Consider the following 26,083-nt stretch of genomic DNA (forward strand, 5'->3'; position numbering starts at 1 on the left):
CAGATTATCTGAACATGATCACTGTGCTGTGTGTGTGACCTCTCTGTGTCCTCAATGGCTCCCGTAACATATAATAAGCAACTTGCTATGGATGGAGTGCAGCGAAGGTGTACCAGGCTGATTGCTGGGATGGCAGGACTGTCATATGAGGAGGGATTAAGTCGGTTAGGATTATATTCATTGGAGTATAGAAGAGTGAGAGGGGATCTCCCGGAAACTTATAAAATTCTAATGGTAGATTCCGAAAGAATGTTCCTGTTGGCGGGGAAGTCCGAACTAGGGGTCATAGTTTGAGGATAAAGGGGACAACCTTTTAGGACTGAGGCGAGGAGAAACTTCTTCACCTGGAGAGTGGTGAATCTGTAGAATTCACTACCACAAAAAGTAGTCGAGGCCAAAACATTGTGTCATTTCAAGAAGAAATTAGGGGCTAAAGGAGTCAAGGGACATCGGGGAAAAGTGGGATCAGGGTATTGAACTTGATGATCTGCCATGATTATAATGAATGGCGGAGCAGGCTCGAAAAACCAAATGGCCTCCTCCTGCTTCTATTTTCTAGGATTTCTCTCTCTAACTACAGTTCAAAAATAATTCAATTGTTTGCAAAGCCCTTTGGAATGTTCTGAGGTCATAAAATGTATTATATAAAGTTAAGTCTTTCTTTTCTTGCTATTTCTGACAATCAGTGAGGAGCAACACATTAGCACAGTGGTTAGCACAATTGCTTCACAGCTCCAGGGTCCCAGGTTCGATTCCTGGCTTGGGTCACTGTCTTTGTGGAGTCTGCACATTCCCCCCCCCCCCCCCCCCCCCCCCCCCCGTGCGTGCGTGGGTTTCCTCCGGGTGCTCCGGTTTCCGCCCACAATCCAAAGATGTGCAGGTTAGGTAGATTGGCCATGCTAAATTGCCCTTAGTGTCCAAAAAAGGTTAGGTGGGGTTACTGGGTTACAGGGATAGGTTGGAGGTGTGGCCTTAAGTGGGGTGCTGTTTCCAAGGGCCAGTGCAGATGGGCTGAATGGCCTCCTTCTGCACTGTACATTCCATGATTCAATGATAGCATGGGTTGGCATTACTGACAGTCTTTGGCATTTTAACTGGTATGTTCCATTGGTGCTTTTTGCATTGTACCTGGTCTGAATTTTTGCTCTCCAAAGCCTCAATAGTTGCTCACTCTGAAGGATAACATTCCGTATGACAAAGCAATTCAAGTTGGACTGGAAGATTCCTGGAACCTCTACATCTCCCTTTGCTTCATATTATTGCTGGGAGTACATTGACAAGTAATAAAGTTAAAAATACATAGATGAGCTGAATGACTGCCCTTGACATCACAAAAGCAACTCGACTAAACGTGGACTAAGGAACAATAGTAAAATTGAAATAATTGAAAAACTCTCCCTGCTTGCTGCAGTCATACCTAGCATAAAGGAAGATGGTTGTTGCAGCTCCGAGACAATACTGCTCAAATTCCTCAAGACAGTGTTACTAGGCCCAACTACCTTCAGCTGCTTCATTAATCACCTTCCCTCCATCATAAGGCCTGAAGTGGGGATATTCACTGATAATGAAGTAAGACCTGGACAACATTCAGACTTTGGCATATAAGTGGCAACTAACATTCGTGCTATACAAGTGCAGAGCAATGACCATTTTCTACAAAAGAGAATCTAATCATCTTCTGTTGATATTCAAAGTCATGACCATTGATGAATTTGCCAACACCAACATCTTGGGTTACCATTGACCAGAAACTTAAAAGTACTAACAGCATAAATACTGTGGCGACAAGAGGCTGGGAACTGTGGAGTGAGTAACTCAACTCCCGACTCTCCAAAGCCTGTCCACCATCTACATGGCGCAAGTCAGGAGTGTGATGGAATACTTGCCTGGATGAGTGCAGCTCCAACAACGTTCAAGAAGCTCAACACCATCCAGGACAAGGCAGCCAGCTTGCTTGGCATCCTATCTACCACTTTAAACATTCACTCTCTCCACCACCGAAGTAGAAAAGTACCACCATCTACAAGATGCACTGCAGCAACTCACCAAGGCTTCTTCAAAAACACTCCCAAAGCTACAACTTCGAACTCATAGCAGGACAAGGGCAGAAGGTTACAGAGAGCACCACCACCTGCAATTTCTTCAAGTCACAAACCATCCTACCATGGAAATATATTGTCATTTCTTTATTGTTGGGCTAAAGTCCTGTAACTCCCAACTTAATGCCACATTGGATAAACCTATACCACACATACTGGAGCTGTTAAGAAAGCAGCTCACCAGCAACTTGTCAAGGGCAATTAGGAATGGGTAGTAAATGTTGACCTTGACAGTGACTCTCCCATTCAATGAACAAATTTTTAAAAGTCCCAATAGACTGATAGCCATTGTTTGTAAACACCAAAACAAAGATGAGAAGCTTTGAATAACAATTAACATTTGTTGTGTTATGCTTCTTCGTGCAGCATAAGCTGCTTCCTTGATGTATGCTTTGACAAAGGAAGCTCCCGACTTGGAGATAGGTTTAACACATTTATTGAACAGTTAACAATTCTCCTACTTGAGTTCGACTCTCCTGCTAATCTAATTGTAGTAACTCGGTCTAACTAAACCAGTCTGCTCTAAGCCACGTTCTGGGTGTGATGCGTCTGAGCAACCCTGATGTACTCTCTAGATGTCTGTCTGTGGAAAGAGACAGAGCATGTGTGCCCTGTCCTTTTATATGGGTTGTGTAATGCCCCCTTGTGGTAATGCCACCTCTGGGTGTCCTGATTACCCATTGGTTGTGTCCTGGTGTAATGACCCATTGGCTGTATGTCTGTGTGTCATGACATCTCTGGTGCTCCCTCTAGTGTTTACTTAGCTGTAGTGTATTTACATTAACCCCTTGTGTATGTACAGTGATGCATATCACCACATTCCCCCCTCCTTTTTCGTGTTACATATTTTCTGTACTCAGTTAAATTGAACAAAATAGGTAGAGAAGTGATGACATGTACAAGTCATGATGACAGTGATGAGCATACAATACCAAATAATATTTATGAGTCCAAAGTTCACGAATTTATACGGTCGAGTGGCTTTCTTGTCTCATTGTTGAAGTGGTGATGTTGATGCTGTCATTCCCTTGTGAACGCTGTCAGTGTTCCTGTGCTTACGGAACCAAGAAATCATCAGGAGGTTTTCAAATGGTCAAATCACTTCGTTGTCTGATTTGGACTCTTTTTTTCGATGCTTGTGGTAGCGATTCTTGATGTCATCTTTCCTGTCTGACCTGGACTGGTGTCTGTGTTTGCAGTATTGAGGCGGTATATCAGCTGCCTTGAAAGCTGGTCTGCTTATTTGTAGAGTAGCAAACGTGAATTTTTAAGATGCATTATCATGCCATGGTATGTCTGCACACTCGCCATTGTCTTGAGCTGTGCTGTCACAGTGTCCTGCATTGGCAGATTTGTACCATGTCGTACCAGCCGTTGTTCCATTGTTGTTGTTTTTGTCATGCTTGTTGTTGATGTTGGTGCCTTTGGTATGCTTCTTGTTGTTGTCGGTGTTGTTGTCTTTGTAGGTTTTATTGTTGTGCTTGTTGCGCAATGACCATTCCGAGTGGAGAATTCGAGTCCTTCACAAAGTTATTTGTGTCAGTGTCCTTTGTGGCATCTGCTGTTGCATTGAGCGTTTCGTCTTTGATACCCTCGGCGCTCCCCGTCTGGAGTCATGTCCAGTTCACTTGAATCATTTTCGGCTTGTTGATGCTCCCCGTCTCGAGTCACTTCTGGTTCACCTGAATCATCTGTGGTGTCTTGATGGTCCTCTGTCGGAGTCATTTCAGGTTCACTTGAATCGTCTTTGGTTTCTTGATGCTCCTCGTCTGGAGTCAAAATGTTCAAGATTTCATTTTCTTGTGGAGAGGCTCGAGTGGATGAGGTTTGAATTGATGTGGTCTCACTGGACGCACGAGTAGTTTCACTTTGATTATCAAATGCCTCTTTACATACGAGCTGAGAGCCGTCAGTCTCATCGTGATGTTGCACACCTTGTATGGGAATTGTGATTCCTTCATCAATTGTCTCATATACAGTGGGTAGACCTTCAGTGTCTTCTGGCTGGTTAAATGAGCTGGGTAGACTTTCATAGTCTTGTTCTGGTGGCTCAAGTAAGCTGGGTAGACTGTCATAGTCTTTGTGTTGTTCACGTGAGAGTGGTAGACTTACATCATCTGCTGCTGGTTGCTCAGATAAGGTGGATAGACCTTCATGGTCTTGTTCATGCAAGGACTGCTCTGTGGAGTCTTGTGTTGCTTCCATTGTGGAGTCTGTCAACGAGCTCACTATGGAGGCTTGTACTGCTCTCTCTGTGGAGTCTGGCATCATTCCCTGTGTGGACTTGTGCAGTGATCGCTGTGGAGACGATCTGTGCGCTCAACGGAGTCATGCAGTGGTCTCGCTGTGGAGTCTTTCATCGCTTTCTGTGTGTAGTCGGGGACTCTTTGTGGTGCGTGGACCAGCCTCTGTGTGGTGTCGGGGACTCTTTGTGGTTCATGGATCACTCTTCGTGGTGCGTGGACCATCTTTGTGGTGCGTGGACCACTCTCTTGGCGTCAAGCTGCTCTCTGTGGGATTGTACCGCTCGCTGTCTCTTGGCGTCAGGCTGCTCTCTGTGGGATTGTACCTCTCTCTGTCTCTTGGCGTCAGGCCGCTCTCTATGGGCTTGGACCGCTCTCTGTCTCTTGGCGTCAGGCCGCTCTCTGTGGGCTTGTACCTCTCTCTGTCTCTTGGTGTCAGTCCGCTCTCTGTGGGATTGTACCTCTCTCTGTCTCTTGGCGTCAGGCCGCTCTCTATGGGCTTGGACCGCTCTCTGCCTCTTGGTGTCAGTCCGCTCTCTGTGGGCTTGTACCTCTCTCTGTCTCTTGGCGTCAGGCCACTCTCTGTGGGCTTGTACCTCTCTCTGTCTCTTGGCGTCAGGCCGCTCTCTGTGGGATTGTACCTCTCTCTGCCTCTTGGCGTCAGGCCGCTCTCTGTGGGATTGTACCTCTCTCTGCCTCTTGGTGTCAGTCCGCTCTCTGTGGGCTAGTACCTCTCTCTGTCTCTTGGCGTCAGGCCGCTCTCTGTGGGCTTGTACCGCTCTCTGTCTCTTGGCGTCAGGCCGCAGCAGAATCCTGGACTCATGGGTCGGGATGTCGTCTGTGCTGGGCTGAGAATCCTCAAATCCGAAGAACTCGTCCATGTTTGTGTAGGATGCTTCAATGTACAAATCATCTCGTTGCGGTTCGGATTTGTTACGGTGCTTGCTACGTCCAATGATTAAATCATCTTCTGAGTTGTAGTCTTCAAGGACCAAATCATCTCTTTGAGCGGTGCTAACTGCTTGTTGCAGGGTTCTGTGGCGGTTATTTTCATCTACTGGTCGAAGTTCAGGTATTGTGCTGTCTTTCGTGGTGAAAGAATTGTGTTTTCTGGCTTTAAAACTCTTCTTCACTATTTTCGGACATTTCCCCTTTAAGTGGCGTGGTCCGTAGCCTCTGACATCATGACGCTCGTGACATAAAGCGGCTTCTCGCGCATGTACAAAACACTGTTTTGCCGGTTCGCGTCTTCTGGGGAACTGCGCATGTACGGACTGGGCCAGCTGGATACGTGAAAGATGGCTGCCAATCAGAAATGCTTTTGCTTCTGTTGCATCAAAACCTCTGCCTCCTGGTGAATCTAGGCGCCAGTTATACCGATTTCTTTTATGTTTACCTCGCAGTAGTTTTCAAACTTGTCCAGGACTGTCTGGAAGTCTTTTTTGTCCTTCCCTTTGGAGTATTTGAAGGAGTTGCAGATCTCTGTTGTATGCTCACCCGCAATGGTGAGTAGAAGAGCTATCTTTTTAGCAGCGGCCACACCATTTAGGTCGGCTGCTTCCAGGTAAAGCTGAAATCTCCACTTGAATGCACACCAGTTGGCACTAAGATTGCCGTGGTACCTGAGTTGCTGAGGAACCGGAATCTCGATCATCATGCTTGGGTGCTGTTGCTGGTTATCACAGATCTTGCTGAGTTGAACTAAATAGATTGAACAGGGACTCCTGGTACCATGTCGTATTATGCTTCTTCGTGTAGCATAAGCTGCTTTCTTGATGTATGCTTTGACAAAGGAAGCTCCCGACTTGGAGATAGGTTTAACACATTTACTGAACAGTTAATAATTCTCCTACTTTAGTTCGACTCTCCTGCTAATCTAACTGTAGTAACTCAGTCTAACTAAACCAGTCTGCTCTAAGCCACATTCTGGGTGTGATGTTTCTGATCAACCCTGGTGTACTCTCTAGATGTCTGCCTGTGGAAAAAGACAGAGCATGTGTGCCCTGTCCTTTTATATGGGTTGTGAAGTGCCCCCTTGTGGTAATGCCACCTCTGGGTGTCCTGATTACCCATTGGTTGTGTCCTGTTGTAATGGCCCATTGGCTGTATGTCTGTATGTCATGACATCTCTGGTGCTCCCTCTAGTGATTACTTAGTTGTAGTGTATTTACATTAACCCCTTGTGTATGCACAGTGATGCATATCACCACAACGTTGACTTAGTATTTCAGCTTTTCCTGAACCTTTAGAATAGAAGGGCCACTCGCACTCTCCACTTACCAAGGCAAGCCCTGACATGTATTTCTGAAATCTATTTTAATTTTAGTGAACTGAAAAGATGTATTTACCTTTGTAACAACCATAAAGATGGTGAACAGGAAGACGACATTGTGTTTGGATATAGGAAGCCAGCGGGCCTGCTGAAGCGTGAAGATAACTGCTCCAACCAAACTAGCTTTTGTCGGGCTGCGAGAAGTCACAATAAAATTGTACAGTTAGCTTCACTAAAAGTGCAATATTTCCCGTTTTGTTTTAGTGATTTTTTGGTGAGATTTTTTTGTGCTGTTTCCTGGGCCCAAATCATTCAAATGGCTGAAAAGGGTAAGTTTTTGCCTGCTTTCAGCTTCCACCAGAAGGTTTGAATGCTATTCAAAGCTCTTCTGTTCCCTTGCAGAGAGAACCTGGGGCTAGATTCTCTGCCGTCGGGATGTTCCATTTAGCCGGCAGCCTGGGGCTTTCCTGACGGCATGGGGCAGCCCTACAATGGGAAACCCCAATGACCAGCCGACGAAACGGAGCATCCTGCCGGCGTGCTGAATCAGAAATGTGGCGCGGTGGGACAGAGAATTCAGCCCCTGGTCTTTGTTCAGTCCTTTACAGCACCAACCCACCCATCACCACCATCCTTCCTGCCTTTCCACATAAGCGGTCTGAGGCCTGAAGAATAGGACTGAACTTGCATACATCACTAAGCGAAGATCACAAACTTAATTCCTCCAGCTCAGAAATGTGTGTGGTGTGGGGAGGGCGGTTCATTCCCTGTGTGCTGCCATTTTCACTTACAAGGACATGTTGAGAAACTCATTTGTTTCAGGCTTCCAGACTCCACGAATTAGCTGTTCAAAGTTGGAGATCAATGCAACTCCAGCACCTGTGGGGAACAAAATAACAACCTCACTAACGGTCCAAGTCTATCTGGGTTTTTTTTTCTGACTTAACTAGTTTACTCTCTACACAGATTGCGCGTTCCACATCACAAAATTGTATACTTTTCCAAACCTATCCCAAAAGCAAATTACTGCGGATGCTGAAATCTGAAACAAAAACAGAAAAAGCTGGACACTCTCAGCAGGTCTGACAGTATCTGTGGAGAGAGAATGGTGCTAACGTTTCGAGTCTCGATGACTCTTTGTCAAAGAAATACATTTTGCTTGCTGGAAGGCCGATGATTCATGCAGGAAGGGTAGAGACTGGTTAACACAAAATTAACATTTTACACTAATGTAACATCGCAAAAAGAAAGTAACAAAAGGTGACTTACCTTTGGCCCATCCAACCAAAGCCATGATGATCCATCCATGGTGATAGGCGTGGTGTGCATGGACAACACCCATACTAATTTTGCGGACCCGCACCACCTCTTTCATAGCAGTGAGGACTAACTTCACAGGCATGAAGGCCACACATTTGTAGAAAAGGTTCAGTGGGCAATAAAAGATCAGGTACCTACATTGAAATCATGGGTTCAGTTCACGTACTTTTAATATTCTCAACTAAAACATATTGAATAAGTACTACATAAAATCAAGACCGATGTAATCAAATATATGTTTTTGATGTAATTTACTTTGAACATTTATTTCGCCCACAGCATCCCGGAACAGCTGGCACAGATTGAAGTTGTGTCATGCATCTGCTGAGTTCTGAAATTCATTAAGTGAGTGAGATGACCCTAAATGGAGGAAACTTAAAAAATAGAGGGAAAAAATCTAAAAGTTATGGGAACTAACAGTTTGGCAACTCCTACCGCCTCATTATAAAACAGCATTTGGTGGAGTCTTGGAGAATGTCCACCTCTTACGTCCTTTTTACGGCTTAGTAATAGCACTCTCACCTTTGAGTCAGAGGCTTTTGTTATCTCCAGACTTGACTGTTCCAATGCATTCCTGGCCTGCCTCCTACATTCTGCACCCTGTAAACTTCAGGGCCGGGATTCTCTGAGCCCGCGGTGACCGTCCTGGGGGTGGGGGGGGGGGGGGGGGGGGAATCAGACACGGGGGGGGAATCAGACACGGGGGGCCTGCATGATAGTCAGGCCTGCGATCGGGAGCTACCGATCGACACAATCTGGAGGGGGCCTACCTCCTTCTGCGCGGGCCCGGTGTGTGGCTCTGCTATGTTGCGCAGCACCGGCGCGGAAACTGCCACCACGCGCATGCGCGGACCTACGCCGGCAGTGCAGGGCCGCGTATCGGCGCCGGAGCAGCGCTCAGCACTCCGGCGTCATGCTGGCCCCCTTTGGCCCACTGAATCGCTGGGCCAAGAGGCCTGTTGACGCCAGTGTGATACACTCTGGTGTTTACGCCAGCTTCAACACTTGGCTGGGATTTTGGAGAATCCCGGCCCAGGTATTCCAAAATTCTGAAGCTTGCTTCCTAACTAACACCCAATCACATTCACCCATCAACCCTGTCCTCGCAGACCTGCATTAGCTCCTGGTTAAACAGCTCCTCAATTTTAAAATTATCACCCTTGTTTTCAAATCTCTCACCTCTCGCTATCTCTGTATTCTTCCCAGCCACACAACCCGCCAAGATATCTGTTGTCCTCTCATTCAGGCTTCTTGGAACAGCCAAGGCCTTAAGCTCTGGAACTCCTGCCCTAAACCACTCCCTGTCTCTTCCTTTCTTTCCTCTTTTAAGACACTCCTGAACAACTGGCAAGCTTTTGGTCATCTGTCTAATATCTCCTTATGTGGCTCAGCTTAATAGCATGCTTGTGAAGTGCTTTGGGACGTTTTATTACGTTAAAGGTTTCAAATAAAAGCAAGTTGTTGATGAAGTTCCATTTCAGAGACTTAGGGCAGTATCTTGAGGCATCATGAGTCTCATCTGCTGGCTGGGGAGTTGACAAGAGACCTGCACTGTCTCCTTTTGGGAAGACCCATTGAACCATAAGCCAATCAGGTAGTGGTGAAGCTATCAACTGGCCTTCCCTGGAATCAAGACTCTGGGAGAGGAAAGCACGCCTATCAAGACCTGCCAACCAATCAAAGGCCAACAACTCTTGTGCTCAAGCAGAGGAGAGGTTGTGGTTGCCGTCAGAAGGACAAGCAGCAGAGTTCCGGGATTGCAGAGAGACCCAATCAATCCACATGTTCGTATCCCTCCTTTCCAAGTGCCTTTGATCAGCCGATAGTTCCCTACCCCCTGGAGAAGATAGGCAGCCTACACAACTTTACCTGTCATGCACACCACATGGCGACAGGCCCGCTTGCAGCTGGTTTAATACCGGTCACAGCGGATGAGGCCATTAATTGACCACTTAAGGACCTTGATTGGTGGCCAAGGAATGGGGTGCAAGGTTGTGTGTGGGTCTTCCAGCTAGAATTTAATTCTGCCATAGGCAGGAAGGCACCAGGGGTCTGGTACGCCATCATCCTTCCTAAGTGAATGCCTTTCCCACTTCCAAGCTCACCACCAGTGAGGGACAGCACAAAATTCCAGCCTTGCACACAAAATCCAGGCTGGCACTCCTGCTGCAGTAATACATTATCAGGAGTGCCATTTTACAGATGTGAAATTCTTGACTGCATTCTCGTGAATGTAAAAGATCTCATTAGACTAGTTTAAAGAAGAGCAGGAATGTTATCTTCAAAGTCCTCAACAACATTCATCACTCAATTACATTACCAAAAGACATATCCAGTCATTATCTCATTGCTATTTGTGAGATCTTACTGTGTGTAAATTGGCTGCCACTTTCTCTCATTTATAAGTGATTGAACTTCCAAGTTACTTTGGTGGCCATAAAATGCTTTGGAACATGAGGTTGTGAAAAACACTCTAGAAATATGAGTATTTTTCAAGAGGTAGATACATATGAACAGCATACGGCACAATATGCTGGAACACAGCCCTTTAACTACAGCTTTTGAAATTGTTATGAACGCAGTCCAGTAGGAACCATTCCTCTTGCAAAATATCTTAATTTGGATTTTCATTCTTTATGATACACTATAGTGCAAAACAACAAGACAGAGTAAAACATCTCTGCACACACAAAACCCCGAAACATACCCTGCCTCTTCCCACAGCCCAACTGCTCTCCTTCTCCCCCCGCCCCCACCATTTTACATATTGTTGTCTGGTGGTTATTTACATTTGGATGGTAGCAGCATTGTTACATCAGCGCTTACACATACAAGAAGCAAGTAGAGAATCTCTACAGTGCTCTGAAGATGACCTTTCGGACAATCGAGTCTGCACCAACCTTCTGAAAGATCACCCTCCCTAGGTCCGCTTCCCTATCCCCGTAACCCCATCTGACCTGCACATCCCCGGACACTAAGGCCAATTTAGCATGGTCAATCCACCTAACCTGCACATCTTTGGACTGTGAGAGGAAACCGGAGCACCCGGAGGAAACCCACGCAGACACGGGAGAAAGTGCAAACTGCACAGTCACCCAAGGTTGGAATTGAACCCGGATCCCTGGCGCTGTGAGGCAGCAGTGCTAACTACTGTGCTACCATGCTGCAAGAGATATATTGAGAGTGTTTAGTCCAAACTATAGTACAAGCTGGGAGTTAACGTAATTTGTTGCAAATCTCTGGAGAACATATACGGGGGGAGCGCCTGTTTGCTTTATGTCCCCAATGGTCAGGTACCCGACCTCTCTATTCTATTATTTATCTGTGGCTCCCTGATATTGAAACATACAAGGGACATGCTTGCAGTCCCCCAGGTGCATCATTCCTGGGTTGTTCTCCCTTCCCCATGCCCTTTTGGCCCCTCTGCCCGACTTCCCCTGTGTTTTAGGTTGTGTCTTCCCCCACTTCTTAGATCCCTTCCCCCACAACCCCTGTCATCTACCCCCGCTCCCCTCACCCCCACCCATTTCTCTACCCCCTCGCCCCTATTTCATCTTCCCACCCCTTCTCTTATTGGTTGCTTGTTACGAGCAGGTCCTCAAGCAAGTTGATAAATTGCTTCCATGTTTTGTGGAAGCCCTCTTCCAATACTCTAATGGCAAATTTAATTTTTTCCAATCTAAGGAATTTGGCGAGGTTGGACAGCCAGTCCTCAGGTGGTGCTGATGATCTCCAGCCGAACAGGATTCTCCAGCAGGCGACTGGAGAGGCAAAGCCTAGGGCGTCTGCCGCTGTTGCTCTGAGGAGTTCTGGCTTTTCTGATTCCCTAAAGACTGCCACTTTTGGACATGGCTCCACCCTCACCCCACAACTCTGGACATGGCTTCGAAGAAAGCGGTCCAATACCCAACAAGTCTGGGACATGACAGACTTCCAGTGGCATTCGCGAGCGGAGCAGCCACGTAAAGGAGAGGCTCCTGCCGGTCCGCGATATTGTGGTCTTTTTCGGGGGGGGGGGGGGAGGGTGTCCCCGTTGTTATTCTTTAAAATTAAACTTCTTCGAAGTCAGCCCTACCTCCCTCGTCTTGTTGAAGCGGCAAAGCCCCGTTCCACAGAGCCGGAGATTTAAAAGTGTGAGAGAGCAGAGACTGATCCCGATGGGTTTAGCGGAACGACTGCACGTAGAGGAGCTCTCATCGGGGATCACGACTTTGTTCCCTAAGAAACAACTTTAAAGTCGGAGGGCTTAAGGAGCACGGTGAGTATTTTTTTTTCTCCTGAAAATATTTTTTTTAAATCTTGTTTTTTTTAAATCTTTTTTTTTTTAATTTTAAAAGAAGAAAAAAGTCTGGGACATGACCAGGACATGTGGGCATGATTGGCCAGGCGTCCTGACAATGTTCGCATTTGTCCTCCACCTTCGGGCAGAAGACGCTCATGCATGTTCTTGTCAAGTGAGCCCTGTACATTACCTTTAACTGCATTAGGCTCAGCCCTGAGCATGAGAAAGTGGAGTTTTCTCAGTGCAGTGCCTCAATCCAGAGTCCTCTCCATATTTCCGTGCCTAGTTTCATTTTCCCCTTGTCTCGTTCACATTTTCCAATAGATGTCTGTACATTTCAGCACAGTTACCATGCCCCCAAGTTCCCTGCGGTTAGGAGTCTGTTCAGGAGGGAGTATCCTGGTCATTGGGAGAACGTTGCTGTTTCCTTGCGGACGAAGTTCCTCCGTTGCATGTATCGCAACTTGTTCCCTTTTAGGAACCGCAGCTTGTCCTTCAGTTCCCCCAGATTCACCATCCCAGTGACACCGTCAGTGTCCCCTCGACCTGTCTCCAGCTTTTGAAAGAGGCATTCAGTGTTGCGTGATGTATTTATGGTTCTTACAGACAGGGGCCATGGTGGACATTGCTACCAATCCATTTTGTTGTCTTGGTTGGTTCCACGCTCAACTATCACCGGGTTTTCGAGTATTTGGCTGGGGTGAATGGGAGCACAGCCATGGCCAGTGCTCAGAGGGATATCCCATGTCGGAGCTTCCTTCCATTTTTACCCATTCTGTTCCAGGGTCTTTGACCCAGCCTCGCACTCTCTCTGTGGTGGTGGCTGCCCAGTGGTAGAGTTGGAAGTTCAGATGGGCTAGCCTCCCATCTATTACTATATATTAATACCATAATCTATTGTTGCAAATCCATTTTTAGAACATAGAACATAGAACAGTACAGCACAGAACAGGCCCTTCGGCCCTCAATGTTGTGCCGAGCCATGATCACCCTACTCAAACCCACGTATCCACCCTATACCTGTAACCCAACAACCCCCCCTTAACCTTACTTTTATTAGGACACTACGGGCAATTTAGCATGGCCAATCCACCTAACCCGCACATCTTTGGACTGTGGGAGGAAACCGGAGCACCCGGAGGAAACCCACGCACACAGGGGGAGGACGTGCAGACTCCACACAGACAGTGACCCAGCCGGGAATCGAACCTGGGACCCTGGAGCTGTGAAGCATTGATGCTAACCACCATGCTACCCTGCTGCCCCAAGTTCAAGTTCCAATTTTTCTATGAAAAGATAATCAAAAGTTTCAAAACGTGATTGGGATTCATATTAACATACAAACAAATGACAGTGAGTGATACACCCTGACCTATACAGTTGTTGTACCTTACACATCACCATATATAAACTTCTCACCTCACCCCCAGCCACTTAATCTTCTGGGAAATGCAAAAAATTAGAAAATAACCCAGGCCAATCAGAGGGTGGGAAAGAATCTTCTCCAACTCCCAACTGTCCCGGAACCCACTCTGTCCCTGATTAATGCGACAGTATACCTACACTTGTACCAGGTGTTCTCCATCCCAGCTAGAAACATCCTGACTCTCACTTGAAGAAATTTAACAATCAATGTTCACAACACAAACTGGCAAACGTGTTTTGCAAGTTCACCACTCCTCTGCCATTCTTTATTACCAAAAGTGACCCTGGTCCTCCCCAACATTGGTCTACACACATTCAAGTCCCATCAATATCTTATAATCCTCAATCAAATTATCCCTGAATGTATGTTTCTCTGGACACCCAACCTTTTGGACCTATTTGGATAACTAAGATGCTTCAAATTGGAAATTATTCATGTACAAAATCGTATGATTTGTTTTATGGTAAATTGTGCTATAAATTGTATATTGTACCTTCATGGTCTCGTGACTGCTTACCCCATCCACAGCAAAATGTGAATTTAACAATGTGAATTTTCTGAATAACAATCTGTGTCCACTCACCAAACTGCAGTTGCCAGCAAAATGTGAGAAGTGTTGTTAAAGTAATGGAGGGGTGATTCTCCAAGTAGTACATCAGCCATTATATAACTGGCAAAGCAATAAAGCATTGCGCACATCCATGAGGCAATTGGATTACGACGGGACACATCCACTGATCCTGGAAAAATAAACAAACCAATCAGTCATTGTGGTGAATGTATCACGGCAACCATTCACCACTGTATTGCATTGTACTGTTGTTGCCCTTGTGGGCTCCACCTATGGACCATTGTATCACATTACATCGCATTGTATCATGTTGGTGCCCTTGTGGGCTCCACCCCCTTGAGTGGAGGTATATAGATCTGCTGCCCTGTAGGCGGCTCTCAGTGCAGAGCAGTCGCAGGCAGGCACAGTTCTAGCTGATTAAAACCACTGTTCACTTCAACTCTCCATCTCGTGTGAATTGATGGTCACATCAATTTAATCAGCTACATCGCGATGGAAGCAGTCCTCAAACCTGATCGACTGGAACTTGACCCACAGGCCGCTGAAGCCAAAGGGATTTTTTCGCACTGGCTCCGCTGTTTTGAGGCCTACCTCGCTGCCTCTTCCTCGCCCTCCATCACCGACGAACAGAAACTGAGCCTCCTCCACGTCCGGGTGAGCCACAGAATCTCCGTGCAAATCGAGGATGCGACCACGTACGCAGATGCGGTCACGATCCTAAAAAGGCAATACGTGAGACCGGTGAACGGAGTGTTCGTGCGGTATCTCCTCACCACTCGCCACCAACGCCCCGGGGAATCGCTGGAGGAGTACCTACACGACCTGAAAGTACTCGTGCGAAGCTGCAACTACAAGACCGTCATGGCCTCACAACACATGGAACTTGCCATCCGGGACACCTACGTGGCTGGGGTCCGGTCCAACTATGACAGACAGCGCCTGCTCGAGAAGGGCGCCCTCAACCTAGAAGAGACGGTAAAACTAGCCACCTCCCTAGAAGTAGCGTTTCAGAGCCTCAACGCTTTCCCCTCCAACCACGCGGCCCCCTCGTGGACACCCGACCAGAGGGTGCCCCAGGCCTGTGCCGCGCGGCTGCCCGCCCAACCCAGGGGGCTGGCCTGCTATTTCTGCGGCCAGCACCAACACCCCAGGCAGCGCTGCCCAGCTCGGAACGTGACCAGTAGCGACTGCGGCAAGAAAGGACACTTTGCCAAAGTTTGCCTGGCCAAGTCCAAAACCTCCAAATCGCAGGCCCGACTTTCGGACATCACAGGCCCGCAGTGTGGCTGCGTACCTGCCAGCTCCGCCCCATCCGGGCCCGTCATCTGCCTCATGTTGTCTGTGGGAGCAGCCATCTCCGACTCTACTCAACACGTGCGACTCACGGGGGCCGCCACCTTGGCCGCTGTCTCCCACATGGCCCGCCATGTGCGACTCATGGGGGCCGCCACCTTCATCGCCGCCCGACACATGCGACTGACGGAGGCAGCCATCTTGGGACCACCCCATCACCTCCGACCACGCCAGCTACCCGCAACTTGGCGCGGTCACCCTTGACCAGTCACGCCCGAAGCACCTCAGGAATTCGATGATGACCGTCCTGGTCAATGGGCACGAAACGCCTTGCTTATTTGACTCCGAGAGCACGGAGAGCTTCGTAAACCCAGACATGGTAAGGCGCTGTTCTCTTCCAATTTCCCCCGCATCTCAAACTATCTCCCTCGCTTCCGGATCGAATTCAGTGCAGATCCGGGGGTACTGTGTCGCGAACCTATCGATACAGGGTGCCGAGTACGCCAATTTCAAACTATATGTACTCCCCGATCTCTGCGCTCCTCTCCTGTTGGGACTGGACTTCCAGTGCAATCTCAGGAGCCTGACCCTGAAGTTTGGCAGGCCCCTAACCCCACTCACCGTATGTAGACTTGCAACCCTAAAGGTCGACCATCCTCTGCTCTTCGCGAACCTCACCGCCGACTGTAGACCCGTCGCCACCAGGAGCAGGCGGTACAGTGTCCAGGAAGGACTTTTATCAAGTCCGAGGTCCAGCGGCTCTTGAGGGAAGGGATCATCGAGGCCAGTAATAGCCCCTGGAGAGCCCAGGTGGTGGTCGTTCGGACTGGGGAGAAGAACCAGCCAAACCATAAACCGGTACACGCACCTCGATGCGTACCCCCTTCCCCGAATAGCGGACATGGTAGATCCCAATCCACCTGGGGGACTGCCACTACACAGCCTTTGAAGCAGGCGGCCGCCTCTTCCACTTCCTCCGGGACCCCTTCGGCGTCACCAACGGGGTCTCGGTCTTCCAAAGAACGAAGGACCGAATGGTGGACCAGTAGGGGCTGCAGGCCACATTTCCATACTTGGACAACATCACCATCTTGCAGCCACGACCAGCAGGACCACGACGCCAACCTTCAGAAGTTTCTCCAAAACGCCCGAGCCCTCAACTTCACGTATAACAAGGAGAAATGTGTTTTCCGCACAACCCGACTGGCCAGCTTCGGCTATGTCGTGGAAAACTGAGTCCTCGGGCCCGACCCCGACCGCATGCGCCCCCTCCTGCAACTCCACCTCCCCCACTGCCCCAAGGCCCTGAAAAGATGCCTCAGGTTCTTTTCCTATTATGCCCAGTGGGTCCCCAACTATGCGGACAAAGCCCACCCACTGATCAAAGCTACCATCTTCCCTCTGGCGGCTGAGGCCCGCCAGGCCTTCAGCCACATCAAGGCCGATATTGCCAAAGCCGCAATGCGCGCAATGGACGAGTCCATCCCCTTCCAGGTGGAGAGTGACGCATCAGCTGTACGGCACTGGTGGCACTACCTAGCAGGTAGGAGGTTTACCCTCGTCACCGACCAACGGTCGGTAGTCTTCATGTTTGACAATACACAGCGGGGCAAGATCAAAAACGATAAAATCTTGAGGTGGAGGATCGAACTCTCCACCTATAATTACGATATTATGTATGTCCCGAAAAGCTCAATGAGCCCCCAGATGCCCTGTCCTGCAGCACATGCGCCAGCGCGCAAGATAACCAACTCCGGGCCATCCACAATGACCTTTGCCACCCGGGGGTCACCCAGCTTCTCCACTACATCAAGGCCTGCAACCTGCCCTAGTCCACTGAGGAGGTCAGGGCCGTGACCAGGGACTGCCAAATCTGCGCGGAGTGTAAGCCGCACTTCTATCGACCAGATACGGCCCACCTGGTGAAGGCATCCCGGCCCTTCGAGCACCACAGCATTGACTTCAAAGGGCCCCTCCCCTCTACCAATCGCAACGTGTATTTTCTTAACGTCGTTGACGAGTACTCCTGCTTCCCCTTTGCAATCCCTTGGCCCGACATGACCGTGGCCACTCATTAAGGCCCTGCATAATATCTTCACCTTGTTCGGTTTCCCCACTTACGTCCACAGTGACCGGGGCTCCTCGTTTATGAGCGACGAACTGCGTCAGTACCTGCTCAGTAAGGGCATCACCTTAAGCAGGACTACCAGTTACAACCCCAGGGGAAACGGGCAGGTGGAGAGGGAGAACGCAACGGTATGGAAGGCCGTCGTCCTGGCCCTACGGTCTAGGAATCTCCCAGTTTCCCACTGGCAGGAAGTCCTCCCCGACGCGCTCCACTCCATTAGGTCGCTCCTTTGCACAGCCACGAACGAGACCCCTCATGACCGCTATTTGTATTCCCTAGGAAATCCACCTCCGGGGTCTCGCCTCCGGCCTGGTTGACGACACCGGGGCCCGTACTCCTCCGAAAGCACGTGAGGAGCCATAAGTCCGACCCTCTGGTCGAGAGGGTCCAGCTCCTTCACGCCAATCCCCAGTATGCCTACTTGGTGCACCCCGACAGCCGACAAGATACAGTCTCCCTCCGGGACCTGGCACCTGCCAGTTCCCCTGCAACCATCACCTCCCCCCCCCCCCCCACTCTACACCGAACTGCGCCCCTGCCCCTACATGACCTCCACCCCCTCCCCCCATCGCCGACCTACAGGGATGAAGCTCCAGAAGACACTCTCCCGAAGTCAACACCCTTGCCCGCATCAACGAGTTCAACACCCGTGCCCGCAGCGAGACCACAGCTCAGGCGATCACAGCGCACGATCAAGGCGCCGGACAGACTCAACCTGTGAGCCACTTCACCCCCGCTGGACTTCAATTTTTTAACAGGGGGTGAATGTATCACGGCAACCATTCACCTATGGACCATTGTATCACATTACATCGCACTTTATCAGGTTGGTGCCCTTGTTGTCTCCGCCCCTGGCTCCGTCCCCTCAGAGGAGGTATATAGATCTGCTGCCCTGCAGGCGGCTCAGTGAAGAGCAGTCGCAGGCAGGCACAGTACTAGCTGATTAAAACCACTGTTCACTTCAACTCTCCATCTCGTGTGAATTGATGGTCGTATCAGTTGTTATCCTTCTACAACTGCCTCCCCTTGGTATCCACCGCTACATCTACCCTTTGCAGCCAAAACTACTGAAAATCTATATCTCTTTCTTTCAATGCTATCCTGAAATTGTTGGTCTAAAAGTTAAGAAAGACTTGCATTTATATAGTATCCTTCACGATATTAGCACATCCCAAAGTGATCTACAGGAAATTAAATACTTTTGAAATGTAGTCACTGTTGTACTACAGCCAATTTGTGCAGAACAAGCAGCCGTAAATAGCAATGTGATAACGACCTTTTAATAATCTTTTAATAGTGAAGTTGGTTGTGCGATTGATGTAGACATTGGAGAGCATTCTCCTGCTCTTCTTTATCAACCTAAACTTTATGCTCAAGTTTCTGGAGTGGGACATGAACCGTGAACCTTTGATCCAGAGACAAGATTGCAACACTGAATCACTGATTATGACTACTGAGTATGACCGTCTATTTCCCAATTCCTCCACACAGGGCCTAAAATCATAGCTGAGAATGGAAATTTAGAAGAGAACCACTAATGTGAAGCTGGATTTCAGTACTAGGAAATTTAGTCCAGCTTTTCCCCAAACCCTGCAAATTAGTCCTTTTTAAGTACTTGTCCTGGTTTCTCCTGATTTTCTCCATCAAAATCCCTCATCATTTTTAATACTGTATTAGGTTTCTGCTTAACTCTCACTGCTTTAAGGAGATTAATCCCAGTTTCTCACAATACTCCAGCAGCTAAAATCTAATCAAAGATTTGTAAAGGTTTTTCTGTCCAAAACACTCTTTACAAAGCCAAGCATCCCTTGTCTTATAGAGCAAATGCTGTAACTCTCAGCCAGCATGACAGCACCACAGATGATGCTGGATAAAATCAGATCAGCCAAGATCTCACTGAATGGCAGAGCAGATTCAATGGGCTGAATGGCCTACTTCTGGTCATAGGTCTTATGGTCTTATATCAACATGCTCTGCCACTTTCCAAGATTTGAGCATATGCATATCCCTCATTAGCATTTAGATTTAACTGCTTCTCCATGTTGTTTTTCCTAAATTATATTGTTTGAAATAATTGCTAATTTATTTTAAATTGCATCAGTAATGTTTCTTGTCTGTTCCATTAGCCTGTTTATCCTCCTGAGGTCTGCTTCTATCTGCTCATATTTACTCCATTGCCAAGTTTTGCATTGTCTGCAGACTTTGTAATTCTATTCCCTATCCCAAGTCCAAGTCATTGATATTTTTACAAGAAAAGCAATGGTCCTAATGGATCCCTGGAGGGCCCCACTGCACCTGTGCACTTCTCTACAGTAAATAAAACATCAGTTCACCATAATGTATCTTATCCCAGAGCTAACTATATACCCAAGTTACAACTGTCCATTTAATACTATGTGCTTTAATACATTTGCCGCAATTTAACTAAATGGGAACAAAGCCCCGTAGCGAGCAAATTTAGCCACGTGTCTCCCGGCGTTTGCACTGAGAAACACATGGCTATAAAACATGACTCGCATTTTGATAAGAGGCCTCGGCGGGGAACACACGGCACATAGCAGCATTTTGTACACTGAAGAGCTCCACTCACCAGGACTCCTCAGTGTAGCGAGATCGGGCACCATTTTGAAAATGGCATCCCAATCTCCAAAGCAACCGACAACCCCACCCCCAAGTTCCAATGCACTATGGGAGGGTCCCCCAGCCCACCCCACAGTGCACCCCTGCCAATCACAGCCACACAAAAAATACCAGCTTGGCACTTCAGCAGTGCAAATCTGGCAATGGCACCTTGGCACCCAGGTGGGACTGCCAGAATACCAGACTGGCAGTGCCAGTCTAAGGTGTCACCCTGCCTATAGGGCATGCACCTGGGAGCTTTCAATCCCCTGGGAGTCCCCACAAGTGCCAGTCTGTCTGGTCCCTGTTTGTGGAGATCAGTACCGAATGGCTCTTGCCAGAGGTCTCCAAGGCAAAGGAGATTGATCCCGCACCTCAGATGCCTTGGGAAACTGCACATTAAAGTGAGACTACCTGACTCACTTTAATATGCAGTTTGCTAAAAAGTGATCCCGCTCACAATGGTTCTGATTTACATCGCAATGTCTCGCATGATCGCATTAGATCTCACGAGGCGTTGTAAGCCGGGTAGATCCCAGGGGTGGAATTCTCTGCAAGGCCCGACGCCGTCGTGAAACCCGGAGAGGTTCACGACGGCATCTGTGGCCGCTCCTGGCCCCCTAATCTCCCCCCTCCCCCCCCGGGGGGGGGGCGAGGAGGGCTGTGCCGTGAATCTCGGCCGCCGGGCCTTGTCGCTGGCGCCAAGGCCCGGCGCGCCGAGAATGTCGCGGCCGGCGGCCTAATGACGTCAGCCGCGCATGCGCTGGTTGGTCGGCGCCAACCCGCGCATGCGCGGCTGACGACACGACGGATGACGGCTCAAACCCACGCATACGCAGTTGCCGTCTTCCTTTCCGCTGCCCCGCAAGACGTGGCGGCTTGATCTTGCGGGGCGGCGGAGGGAAAGAGTGCGTCCCGTTGAGACGCCGGCGCGACGATCGATGGGCACCGATCGCGGGCCAGTCCCCTCCCGAGCACGGTCGTGGTGCTCAATCCCCTCTCTCTCCCCCCCCCCCCCCCCCCCCCCCCCCCCCACAAGCCACAAAACAGCTGTCGGCATCATGTTCACGCCGGCAGTGACCGGGTGTGGTTGCCGCCGGCAACATGCCATTTTGGGGTGGGTGGGAGAATCGCGGGGGGTGCCAGAGCGGCCCTCCCGCGATTCTCCCACCTGGCGTGGGAGCGGAGAATCGCGCCCCAGGAGTGGGGTCTCCTGGCTTTTATTGGCTGTGCTGTAGCGAGCTGTTTTACAGGCGCAGCGTGTCCATTAAATCGTGCCCTGTATGGTTCTACTTTCTGAATAAATCTGTCATGAAGTACTTTATCAAATACCTTTTCAAACTATACATGTACATTTACTGCACTACTTTCATCAACCACGAAAGAAATGGTAATGTTATAGAATTGTAAGGAATAGTTGTGTTTCTGAATCAGAGCTTCATTCAGTAGTCTGCCTGAGCTAAACAGAATAGTCTCAATCATGTCAAATGATGTTTTTCACAACAGTCTGTTATGTGGCCAAAGACATAACCCAGAAACAAATCTTTGTGCAAGCACAGCTGAGCCTTATGAGATATTTGGGAAAGGAGTCTCAAGATCCGTATATCTAAATAAACGGTGAAGTAACAAAACGCACACACAAGAGATAAGTGAAGGAATGACCTTATGGGGCTGGAGCCTGGGTTAAGAGGGGTCCACTTTCGAATTCTCCAAGAATTGGACAATTAAATGGATAAATGATTGATGTGAGGGATCCAATGGTCCCTAAAATGAGGGTTATAAATGGGCAGTCAAGAAGAGAAGCAGGGCAGATGGAGAATTCCTCAAAGTGGATCCTTGCAAGCTTCAGATTAACACCTCAGTCTACTTGAGGGATAACCAAAGAAGAAGACCTTGCCTTTGACTAGAAATGTCAAACTGTTCTGCCTCATCATCCATCTGATTTGGAGGCGGCAAATCTTCTCGTCTGTAATGAGTCAAATATATACTATGTCTGTCTTCATTGTGCGTTGTTCTTCATTGTGCGTTGTTCTTCATTGTGCGTTGTTCTTCATTGTGCGTTGTTCTTCATTGTACGTTGTTCTTCATTGTGCATTGTATTTAAGGTGTTGTTCCTCAATAAACCTCTTGCGTCTCCTCCACTCTTGGGCAAGCTGTGACTCTTGACTAAGTCCCTCAATCATGTCAAAAATAGGATCACAGAAGTAGGAGACATAGATGCCTCGGTTGTGAGAACCGAAAACTCAATCAACCGTGTGAGATCATCACCAAGACTGGGTAGGGACGAGCACCTTTTGAATAAGTGAAACCAGAATTACAATGGCATTTCACAGGGAACAGTTCATAGATATTCCAACAGAGAAAACAGGCATGCTTTTCGGGGTGATGGACATCCTAAGAATTTGAGAGGAGTGCATCCGGGAAATAAGCTTTTGAGACGATAGTTCAAAACAGAAAGAAAATAAATGTAAAGTTGAAATCGTCACTGAAGCTGACATCCAGTTTCTGCGTCAAAAAACAGGTAAGTTGGGTTGTGGGGGCGAAACCCACGCAGACACGGGGATTGAAGTTTCTAACTTGACAGATAGAATTATATAATTAGACAAATTAATCCCCTGGACTCTTAAAGAGAGTCACAATCTATTTAGGGCAGCACGGTAGCATGGTGGTTAGCATAAATGCTTCACAGCTCCAGGGTCCCAGGTTCGATTCCCGGCTGGGTCACTGTCTGTGCGGAGTCTGCACGTCCTCCCCGTGTCTGCGTGGGTTTCCTCCGGGTGCTCCGGTTTCCTCCCACAGTCCAAAGATGTGCGGGTTAGGTGGATTGGCCATGCTAAATTGCCCGTAGTGTCCTTAAAGGTAAGGTTAAGGGGGGGGTTGTTGGGTTACGGGTATAGGGTGAATACATGGGTTTGAGTAGGGTGATCATGGCTCGGCACAACATCGAGGGCCGAAGGGCCTGTTCTGTGCTGTACTGTTCTATGTTCTATTCTTTGGGAGGGATTTTCCACACAACCCGCAACGTGTTTTGCGGTGGCAGAGGTGGCCCGCCATTGGCTGGTGGCAGGATCTTCTGGTCCTGTTGAATGCACCCCTCACTGCTGGGAAACCCACAGCGGGGGTGCCCTGTCAGCAGGACTGAAAGATCCCATCAGTGTGAACGGCCTCTTTTTTTTCTTACAGGTACTAACTGTCCTCTGTCCACAGGGCGCAACAAAAGATGCAGCAGTTTTAGGAATGAAAGAACTCAGCTGCAGGCATCAAGGGCCGGAGTTTTAGGCCCCACTGAGAGTGGAGATAGCTGGAGCATGTGGGGATGAAATAACTGATGCAGCTGACATAGTTTCTCACTGCTATTCCCAAGGAGACAGGTTTCAGCAGCCTTGGGAGCCTGCCGTCGATTAATATATAATGATAATTAAGGTAGCTAAAGGACTTCCGGTGATATCATGTAAGCGGCGGTCGCACGTGGGGATGCTCCCACCCGCAGTTTTCGGTTTTTTAGAACTTCAATGCGCAACTCGGGCAATTTTTGAATAAATCGGTGTAGGAAGATATTGTGATGTCAAAGGCCCAGAAGAAGTGAATGCCTCAATTTCATGTGCGAGGTTGGGGCTGATACAGATGAAGGTAGTGTATTAGACACACCTCACTAAATCAAGGATGAGCCGGCTGTTCGAGGAGGTGGAGGATACCTGTGAGCCATGTGGGAGGGGTCCTGCAAATTATTGTCGCATGTTTTGGTCCAGTCCGAAACTAGAACATTTTTGGAGGTCGGCATTCAGGAAAATTTCTGGGGTCTTACATGTGGATGTGAAGCCCAGCCCCCAAGAAGCCATATTTGGGTGTCAGACTAGCTCAAGCTGCAGGTGAGCGCCGGGGCAGATATCTTAGCCTTCGCCTCATTGATCACTCAAAGCGAGTTTTGTTGGGGTGGGGGTCAGCCTTTCCACCCTGCGCCTCGGCGTGGCGGGGGGATTTACTGGAGTTTTTGATCCGAGAGAAGGTAAAGTTCAAACTGAGGGGGATGAAGGAGGGGTTCAACAATTATTGGAGTTTGTTTATTATGCATTTTCGGGAATTGGTTACCGTTGACTGTTGAGGAGGGGATGTCTTTGTTTCTTTTTTGGGGGGTTGCTTGGGGCTGTTTGGGTGTTGTATTGTGAAAATTTTGACAATTTGTTGAATAAAAATACTTTACAAAAAATTAAGGTAGCTAAAGAGGTCATTAAGATCTAGTTGAGGGCCATGTTCAAATTGTGATCGGGTGCATGAAGGTGGACACAGAGCAGGGAGGCTGAATCAGCTGAGCCAGGGAGTTAGGTGGGCTCCATCAAAGAGAGAATGGCAGACGGGGGACTCTGCCGTTGGTACACAGCTCAGCTCTGATTGGGGAGAGAGTGGTCAATAAGCACTTCGGTGGTGCAGAGGTTTGTCACCTTGATGGAATCAAGGGAATATAAGAGGATGAGGCAAGGCTTGCAAACACAATTGGGATGCCATCCGAGTACAAGGAAGGTAGCCATTAGCAGTGGCAGTGTCTCCTTCATTCTCCGCCAATCCAGGCTGCTGCACCTCTTTACCGTATCCCCTAAATCCCATGGTTGAACTCTGTGAGACAAGGGACATCCCTCAAAGAGACAGCTACTCACCCCTCTACAAAAGACACAGAAGCATTACAACTGAAGCCATTTGCTCACTCAGACCACAATTAAACAGGTCAATGATCTTCCGAAAATGCTTGGACCAGTCAAGCGGTGCTCTACCGTATGTACCTTAATAATCTTTATTGTCACAAGTAAGTTTACATTAACACTGCAATTAAGTTACTGTGAAAAGCCCATAGTCGCCACATTCCAGCGCCTGTTCGGGTACACAGAGGGAGAATTCAGAATGTCCAATTCACCTAACAGCACGCTTTTCAGGACTTGTGGGAGGAAACCGGGGAACCCAGAGGAAACCCCGCAGACACAGGGAGAACGTGCAGACAGTGACCCAAGCCGGGAATCGAACCCGGGGCCCTGGAGCTGTGAAGCCAGTGCTACCCACTGTACTACCTTGCTACCTGCAAGGGTCTCAGTCATTGATATGCTCTCCATAACATGGCCCTCCAGAGTGGTACAGACCTTGAAGAGGGTGAGACTCTGGAAGGAAACAGCCCATCAGAATAGGAGGTAAGAGCAGGAGAAAGAGGAAGCAGATCACACAGGCATGGTGGCACTGTGGTTAGCACTGTTGCCTCATAGCGCGAGGGACCTGGGTTCAGTACCGGCCTTGGATGACTGTATGGAGTTTGCACATTCTCCACATGTCTACATGGGTTTCTTCCGGGTGCTCCGGCTTACCCCCACAGTTCACATTGGCTGGTTAGATGGATTGACCATGCTAAATTGCCCTTTGGTGTCCAAATGTTAGGTGGGTTGCGGAACGGGGCAGGGGATTGGGCCTGGGTGGGGTGCACTTTCAGATGTTTGATGCAGACTTGATGAGCTGAACAGCCTCCTTCTGCACTATAGCAACTGTATCATTGAAGTGCCCTGGCTGCACAGAAAATTGGATGGGCCCAGTGCAGGGCTTGATGATCTTGTCAGAATGCCATTAACATCAGGGATCATCTGGTTCAGGCTGAGTTGCTCTAACACAGGAGGAAAGACATAGTATGAAACTCACTTGGAGCTGCCTTTGATATCACTTCAATTGAAGGTGCATCCTACAATAGCTCAGCTCTTACTGCCTATCTAGACAGAGGCTTCAATGTCACTTTCTTTTCTTATCCCACCATTAATAAAAGGAAGCACATATGTCTGATTCAGATGTCAATATTTGCATG

At 48.6% G+C, this 26,083-nt stretch overlaps 1 protein-coding gene across 1 annotated transcript in view; it reads right to left on the minus strand.

Moving 5' to 3' along the window:
* tmem38a (transmembrane protein 38A) overlaps positions 1-26,083 on the minus strand; it is a 77,979-nt gene that overhangs the window by 2,418 nt on the left and 49,478 nt on the right. Inside the window, exons 2-5 of the mRNA XM_038777024.1 lie at positions 14,226-14,382; positions 7,884-8,068; positions 7,406-7,493; positions 6,691-6,808 (exon numbers count right to left, since the gene is read on the minus strand). Of these exons, the coding sequence (XP_038632952.1) occupies positions 6,691-6,808; positions 7,406-7,493; positions 7,884-8,068; positions 14,226-14,382 (548 nt within the window). The remainder of the gene's footprint in view (positions 1-6,690; positions 6,809-7,405; positions 7,494-7,883; positions 8,069-14,225; positions 14,383-26,083) is intronic.

Source organism: Scyliorhinus canicula, chromosome 18 (genome assembly GCF_902713615.1).
Source record: "Scyliorhinus canicula chromosome 18, sScyCan1.1, whole genome shotgun sequence".
Lineage (NCBI taxonomy): Eukaryota > Metazoa > Chordata > Chondrichthyes > Carcharhiniformes > Scyliorhinidae > Scyliorhinus > Scyliorhinus canicula.